Raw genomic sequence first — 8,705 nt, forward strand, 5'->3', positions numbered from 1 at the left:
TAAAAAATAAAAAAATAAAAAATAAAAAAAGGCAAAATCCTCATTATCATATAGTTGACTGTCTGGTGCCATGCAGTTGTGATTAATTTGTACAGAAAGAAACGTTTAGGTCAACAGCACATGAACTAACTGTTTAGCAAGAATAAACACATGTAAATTATATGAATCTTTTAATATTTAATATCTTGACAGATATAGGCAGAGAGATGGAATTATAAATTATTGAAAGATAAGATAGAAATAAATAATCCTACACTTGGAAGTGATTGGTTGTTAGTTAAAATGGGATTAGAATTAATTAAATTAAGCTGCAGTGGTTGAAGTAAAGGAAGCTAAAAATTAAGAAGGAAAAAGTAAACATATATATATAATGAATTAGTTGAAGGAAAAAGGTAATAATGAAAGGTGGTGAAAGTTTGGAAAATGTGTGTGGTTCCAGGCTTGCAAACCAATCCTCCAGAAAGGAATCGTTGCCAAAAAGTAATGGGTTTGCTTCAAAGCCAACCGAATCTCACTCGTTTCCTAGCCTCCTCATGCTTAACATTGCATCTTTTTTCTCTCTCTCTTTCAACACTTCACACATCTGTAATATAAGACTTCCAAGTTTGGAAAACGCAACTCTGGCAAAGCCAAAACACGTTACTATTACTATCATAGGGTACCCTTTTTCCCTCTACTTCAAACCATTCTAAATATATTAACTAACTCCCACACTCTTCATTGCTCTTCTTCCATTCTCTTATTCCTCACCATGCAAATCATCAAGGGCAAGCGCACCAAGCGTCAAAGGCTTCCTTCCCCACTTAGGTTAACCATGTCAACATGTTCCACCGACAACTCCGCAGGTTTTGACCCTCCGACAACCTCGAATGAATTAAGGAGCGAAGAGGATGAAGACCTGGCCAATTGTTTGATTCTCTTGGCTCGAGGCCATAACACTCCAAAACCCTCACACACCAAGGAATCGGGGCTATATGTTTACGAGTGCAAGACTTGTAACCGATGCTTCCCTTCGTTTCAAGCCCTCGGGGGCCACCGAGCCAGCCACAAGAGATTTTCCAAGCCTGGTGCAGAAGAAAAGCAAGGACTAGTTCATAGCAGTAATAGTAATCACGATGATTGTTGTGTACCCACAAGCACCACCCTCACCTTACAATTATCAACGGTTTTGTATAATAGCAGCAACAGCACTATTACTGCCAAATCTAGGGTTCATGAGTGTTCCATATGTGGGGCAGAGTTCTCATCTGGGCAAGCCTTGGGGGGGCACATGAGAAGGCACAGAAATTTTCTGAGTTCACCTTCGGGTGGGGCAATTGCATATGGTGGTGATGGAATCGTTGAAATCCCAGAAAGCAAGAAACAGAAAGATGGTTTGAACTTGGACTTGAATCTTCCGGCACCTGAGGATGATCATCACAGAGAATCCAACCTGTTTCCTTTTCAGTCCAAGGAAAAAGTCATTGTCTTCTCTGCAACTTCTTTGGTGGATTGCCATTACTGAAAGCTCAACTCTGTCTTTACTGTTAATTAACCTTCATTATTGCTATTTTTTTTTTTCTTACGTTTAGCCATGTAACAACCAATTGTTCATTCTTTGCATTCATTCAATGATATGTACACTATTAAATTTGAATTTATTGTATCGTTCCATTTTTTGGTTTTTGATAGTTCATATGATGGTTCCTTTTTCTATTTCACATATTCCACCGTCATGCACGTGAGAAAATTGAGAGAGTGAGAGAGAGAGAGAGTGGGAAAAATTAAAGCAAAGAAGAATAAAGCTGCAGGTATGAATGGGTGAAGGATAAGTTGCATCAAACTGATAGCAGAAAACGAAAGACCCAATGGCAAGCAAAGTCATCGGGTAACTTCTTAACTCATCGAACTTGAGTAATGAATATAGTAATTAATGAATGAAATTGTTTAAGGGAAAAAGAGTTTTAGGGCTATGCCAGCCATGAATACTTACTTGCTTGCTTGTAGTTAATTAATTAATTAAATGTTTACTCTTTTGTGTTGTTTCGTGTTTCTGCAATCAATGCTTCAGTTAAGTCTATATATTTCAACAAGTTTTTTTTGTTTGCTTTCTGCAGAACGTTTTGAAAAGACTTCAATATTTTTAATCCTTCTAACATAAATAAGATTTGATTTTTATATCTACAAAAGAATTCTTTGCTTTAAAAGATTAAAATTCACTTATTTTGTTCTCTATATGTCATTGGTTAATGTTTATGTGTTGAATAAAAGGTGAAGTCACCGTTCCATGGCCACATATTAGTATTGTAAAATATGATGTCTAAAAAAAGTTTTTGAATTCTGTAAATTAAATGTTCTTTAGTCATTTTAAAATAAATAGTTGGCACTAAGAATATTGCTTTTTGAAGATGAAATTTAAAGAAAATATTTCTTTAAGAAATACAACCAAAATTTACACATTTTATTAAGATTAAAAATAATGCTTTAAAATTTTATAGGAATGAAAAAACAATGAAAAATGTTATGAGAACAAAAATAAAAACTTATTAAGTTTATAGAAACTAAAATCATATTCGAGCCATTTCAAAATAATAATTGATTCTAATATTGTTGAAAGTTCCATATCAACTAAAGATAAGACAATTTCATAGTATATAATCTTATAGCAATATTAATTTTTTAATTATTTTTTACAATTTTAGTATTTTATAAAAATAAGAAAATAATTGTAACTCATACAAATATCATTTTATACTACTTTTTATATAAAGGGCAACATAGTAATCTATTTATTACTTTAATTAAAATATTTTTTTAATCTATCTAATCAATCAAATCACTCACAAACTCTTACAAACTTTACTTTCAAATTCACTCACTGTCATCTCTAAATTCCTTAACACAATCCACTAAAACCCATTCATTCCTTCTCTCCCAAACTCATCCACTCAAGTGAACACACCCTAATAAAATGTCCCTATTATTTAAAAGTAATATAAAATGATATATAAATTATTTAAAATTATTTTTATAAATTTTATTGAATGATTGAAATTATAAAAAAATTATTAATAAAAAATTGAATAATACAATATATTTGATATGAAAATAAATTTAATATGTAAGGTGGGAAATAATTTATTTACATGAAAATATTTTTAATAGTAATTTTAAAAGTAATCAATTTTTATTATGACCATAATAAATTTTTATTTGAATGATTGAAATTATAAAAAAAATTATTTATAAAAAAAATGAATAATACAATATATTTGGTATGAAAATAAATTTAATATGTAAGGTGGGAAATAATTTATTTATATGAAAATATTTTTAATAGTAATTTTAGAAGTAATAAATTTTTATTATAACCATAATAAATTTTTATTTGTGTTATTAATTTTTATTATGTTGTTTTCATAATAAGAAGAAAGGAAAAAATAACGTGCAAGGAAACTGAAATATGAGGGGGTAATTTCGTAATTTGGAGTGTGTCATCCTCTAATCTCATCCTGTAGAGGGGGTTGTATTTGGAATGAATCTCCCTAATCATTGTTCGACAGTCGACATCACCTTCTATCACCCCCAAAAGAATAAGGTAGTCACATGCTAATCTTCTCTTCCCATTTCACATCAACAGTAAATCCTTCCAAAAAAACACCATATAATCTAACTCAACCCTACACCGACTTGTGAAATGAAGTTTGTACCTAATTAAATATTATAAACTTGTCGTATTTACAATGGATACGTGGAATCTTCAACCACAACTACATTTATATTAATACCTATATTTTGTAATATAAAATATGAATTGCGAATATATCTATTAAAGAGCACTTCAATAAAAGTTGTTATTCAACTTTCATAACATATTTCTACAAAAGAAAAGAGTAAGTTATATAAGAAACTCTCTTCGATCTTAATAAATTCATATTTATGGGATTATATCAAAATAGTGTTTTCATTGATAAGTAATTCGTATTTAAAATTCATATAATGATTTATGGTTGGTGGGTGATTTGACAGCATTTCAATTTCGCTATAAATTTGTTTTCAAGATATTTGCTTTGAGAGACCTCACCAAAAAGCATAAACTTTGGAACACCACAAACTATTGCTACTTAAAGTTACATGTTAGGTTGAGAGGGGGCATTTCTTGTTAGAAAGTAGAAACAAAACATGCAAGGCTTTAAGCTACTTTAAACGTGACATTTTTAAAATGGGAGGTATTTCGTTATTGGAGAATGAATTCATAACATTAAAATTGGTGTTGCTTTGAACGAGAATGTCAAACACAACATTGTTTAGGTACTAAATAGCCCCCATCAATACATGCATTCACATACTCATACACATGATTTAAGTTACATGTTACCAATGTTGACTTAAATTGATTTAAATATAAATCAATTTTAAAAATCATTTGCTTTACTTTCAAATTTTAGTTTGAAGTCTACTTTCTTCTCTCTCTTAAGTTTATATTTATTATCTTCTCCTTTTACTTTTATTTTATTAGCATGTTATGTATATAAGCATATAATCTATTGTTAACATATGAACAATTTGATTTAAGCATAAGACTGATACGGTATTGATATTTTTTTGTAATTTTAGATGTTTTAGATTTTTATTTATTTTTTAATTTAAATGTGAATCTAAGTTTCACATCGAATAAAAATGAAAAAGTTAAACATCGTATAAAGATGAAGACCCATAAATTTATTATCTTAAGATTTTAAATTAAAAATAATATCAATTTTTTATGTATGAATTGAACTCATGTCCTATTAGTATTGTATCTTTCTAATCATCTTATCTCAAAAGACTCTACACTTTTCTTATTCTGATCTAAAGTAATTGATGCTGTGAAATTCCTTCATTTCTATCGGTAGAAAATTAAATACAAATGTAAGTCATTGGAAGGTGTACTAATATCTCAAAATATAAAAAAATAAATAGAAAATAAATCATGAAAGAATTAAGTGTAAAATCAGCAATAGACCAAAGATCAGCAATATAACCTTTCCGTAGTAGAAATACATCTGCATTAAACATAGAAGCGTGCATAATATAAATACATAAAAATAAAAATATTGTTTCTTGATGAAAAAATACAGAGATTATCGATGATTTCAATTCAAGTTCATTTGATTCCAGCCTAAACGAGAAAAAAAAAATGTAAATGGGGCCTTGTATTCTTTCACCTAGCCATCTCTATAGTTTGTACAAGTTTGTAAATTTACAAGTGCTAAGTTTCTTATTGGCGAGTCTTTCGCGAAAAGAGAATTATTGAAAAACACAACATTAAAGAGTACAAGTCTAATTCACGTAAGAGATTAATTATTTTTTTATATGTTCTCATTTAGTTTATTCAATGTAAGACTTATCTCGTACTTGAATTCTCAACAGTAATATGAATATCAGGTCAATCTTCAAAAAGTAGAGCTTAAAATAGTAGTACTTTTGAGGAACCAAATTCTGCTTTTAGAATACTTTGGTTTGGGTTTAAACGAAGTTATCCAAATTGCTGGATTAATTAGGTGTATACACAATACAGAGAATTTCATGAAACTGCAGTTGTAGGATGAAGATTGACTTGACACTTATGAGCAAATCAAATGAAAGTGATTGAAAGGCAAACAAATTTACACAAGCTAACAGGTGCCACTGTTGCCAATTTCCCCACTCCAGTAATACAAATAATTAAACAACCAAAAGACAATGGCAGTAACAAGTAAGAAACTAAGGAGGAAGCTTACATATACAAGATTTGTCCAAGATGTGCTAGTTAAGACTCAATGTCCACTCCACAACGTTTTCTTTTTAAGAGCAACAACCACTATTTTGGGAGCCTTGGGGCTCTTGTTTCGATTTTAAAACACTCCTTTTAACTGCTGTTGATCCTTCTTCCAAAAGACTCGGGGCTTCCATTATCTACAAAACAAAACACACCAAACAATTCACTCATACAAAATATCAAACACTTGCGTTGCGTTTTTTGAACAAGATAGAAACAGCATTGAAGCACACTTCTAATACCGTACCTTTAGAGCAAGTTCCTCAAAGCACTGCTCCACATTTTCCCGAGTTTTAGCACTACATTCAAGAAGCAAACACCCCAATTCTTTGGCAAGGGCTAAACCCTCTTCTCTGCTCACAGTCCTTTCAGTATCCTAGAAATTGAGAAATAAACCATGACAGAAAAGGGAACAGTTTCAGTTTCTACTGTCATCCAAAGAATCAATCCTATGCAGTTGGGGGCCTATTTATTTCTTTCATAAATTTAAGGATGTTATGATCTAAACCAATGCCATATGCATGTCGAATTGTATCTACCATAACTAAGTTGGATTGGACATGGTCTGAATTTGCTTCAAATGGACAGACAAAACTTGAACAGATAAGATTACAGCATTCATGAGAATAGCAAACTCATTTGCGTTTGTCATATATTTGAGCACAAAACTTACTCTATCAACTTTGTTTCCAACAAGCATCTTCACGCAATCCTGATTAGTTGAGTAGAGTTGCACTTCCTTGGACCACACTTCTGATAGGTTTGTAAAGGTTTCTCGCCTTGTCACATCATAAACTAGAAGTGAAGAAAACGAAGCACTATATAAATAGAAATCATTAAAGTTTCGAGAATGTTAACTAGCAAATAGTCAAACACATGCTTTATCCACTTTAAATACACAAAATTATGGTTTCAGAAAGTCACCTTAAGACCCAAGAAATTCTTCATACTAAAAAGGGAACATGAAAACAATGGCAAGAATCATGTTACTACTACTAAAAAGACAAAACAACAGGGGATGTCATTAAGAAAGGCCTTATTTTCCTAGTTGCAAGCGTAAAACCTATCTAACGATTGATAAAAATAACATCAGAATTTAATCATTTTATCAAAAACATCGAGCATACCCTGAAACCAAGGTTCGAAATAAAGGTCATAACTCCTTGCAATTGCTTCATTTTAGTCCATCTTTACCATACCACACATCACTCTTACATAAAAAAGTATCCAGAGTGTACATCAAAGCATAATGTTAAAACAGAGTTCAATAGCAATTGAAAAGATAAAGTTTTCCAAAAAGATATTGTAGAAAATTCTCTCACGTGGATGAATCTAATAATCCTACATTCTTGTAGTTATGTGCATTAATAAATTGAGCATACCGAGAATGATTCCTTGCGCTTTTCTATAGTAAGAACTGGTTAGAGTCCTGAACCTTTCCTGCCCAGCTGCAATAGATGTGAATGTTATCTTAAAATAATCAAAAGCACTATGAAAGGAATTTCATTCTATCTGTTCTAATCAAATGCTGCTTGCATTGACAAATGGTCTAATTTCAAGAACTGAAAGCACAAGATTTGACTCTATATTACCAGTATCCCAAATCGTTAATTTCAGTCTCTTGCCACCTACTGTGAGCATTTTGATCTTAAAATCAACACCTGCATATGATAGGAGCGACATTAGATCATATCAAAACTAAAGTCAGACGAACAACTCGTGACAGAGTATACAGAAGATAAATTCAATTGTTAATTAATTCAAGTAGCTAAATGAACCAAAAGCAGTTAAATCCTACAGAAGTAACAGGCAGAGACAATAACCGAAGACCAACCGATTCAATCTCGGCTTTTAAACGGAAAAATCGTTTGAAAAAAAACAGTCACAAACTTCAACAGTGTTACTGTAAACAATAGATCGACAAGTATGAGGTACCATTTGGTTGCAAACAATGTATGAGAAGTCAGACACCTAAATCCCAAGCATGCAAAGGTTAAAAATAGAAACTTGAAGGGTTGAATGTGATGTAATGAATGAATTACCAATGGTGGGGGTGAGATCTTCAACAGAACTTGAAATGAAGCTGACAAGTAGGCTACTTTTTCCCACCCCAGAATCTCCAATCAACAAGATCTTGAAAGAGAGATCAAAGCCACTGCTCTGACCTGAGGATGAACTCATTCTGATGAATGTGTTACGTGTGGCTCAAAAAGTACAGTGAAAGAGCAAAACAAAGTGGAAAGAAAGAGAGATAGAGAGAGAGAAAAGGCTAAGGAGGTTGAGGGGTAGGCAAGGCTACGCTGTAAGGAAGAGCAATGGGGCAACACCTTTGATTTATTTGGTGTGTAAAGAGAGAGAGAATGTGAGAAAGAAGATAAAAGAAAAGGAAAAACGGCCACCCTTTGGCACAGTTTTCTGTTTTGTGATACGTGTGTGTGTGTTGTAGGTGTTTGTAGAAGTGTATCATGATTTAATATTTTGAGTTCCCAACTTCATGCCATAATGCCCCACGTGCAAGCTACTGATTGGTGTGGTTTAATCTCAAACAGATGCTGCTATTCAAACACCATTCATAATCATTCCTCGAAGCCATTTTCAACTGCGCCATTTTTGGTTTTATTATTGTTTTTTCTTCCTCCTTTCATCTCAAAACCAACCACGACACGCTCCTTTTCCCCTTGTTTTTACATGGTTCAAAATCACTTTTTGCGACCATTATTGATGCCTTTCGTTCTTCTTGAAATTCAAATTTTAACGGCACTGTAAAACTTGTACATAAATCTATGCACTATTGTAATTTGGTTGTAGATTTCCCCACACATTCCACAATCTATCATTATCTTGTTTCTTTCTCTTTTCAATGCAGGCGTGCTCGTCCCATCTGTCAAATCTGCAAACTCGGTATTTTATAACTTAGATTCATATC

The 8,705-nt window shown here is 32.0% G+C and overlaps 1 protein-coding gene and 1 pseudogene across 2 annotated transcripts; one reads left to right on the plus strand and one right to left on the minus strand.

The window, feature by feature from the left end:
* Positions 1–602: 602 nt before the first annotated feature.
* Positions 603–1,663, plus strand: LOC114196157 (zinc finger protein ZAT5-like). Its single transcript, XM_028086711.2, has one exon. It carries the CDS (start codon positions 752–754, stop codon positions 1,502–1,504), a length of 753 nt encoding a protein of 250 aa, XP_027942512.2. The 5' UTR covers positions 603–751; the 3' UTR covers positions 1,505–1,663.
* Positions 1,664–5,585: 3,922 nt separating this feature from the next.
* Positions 5,586–8,205, minus strand: LOC114177062 (ras-related protein RABC2a-like; annotated as a pseudogene). The gene is made up of 6 exons (XR_014995069.1): positions 7,822–8,205; positions 7,372–7,440; positions 7,162–7,227; positions 6,453–6,574; positions 6,027–6,155; positions 5,586–5,916 (listed from the first exon to the last, which is right to left on the minus strand). The product of XR_014995069.1 is annotated as a ras-related protein RABC2a-like (transcript).
* Positions 8,206–8,705: the final 500 nt, after the last annotated feature.

This window comes from Vigna unguiculata, chromosome 1 (assembly GCF_037176805.1).
Source record: "Vigna unguiculata cultivar grain cowpea cultivar isolate G323 ecotype 2 chromosome 1, ASM3717680v1, whole genome shotgun sequence".
NCBI lineage: Eukaryota > Viridiplantae > Streptophyta > Magnoliopsida > Fabales > Fabaceae > Vigna > Vigna unguiculata.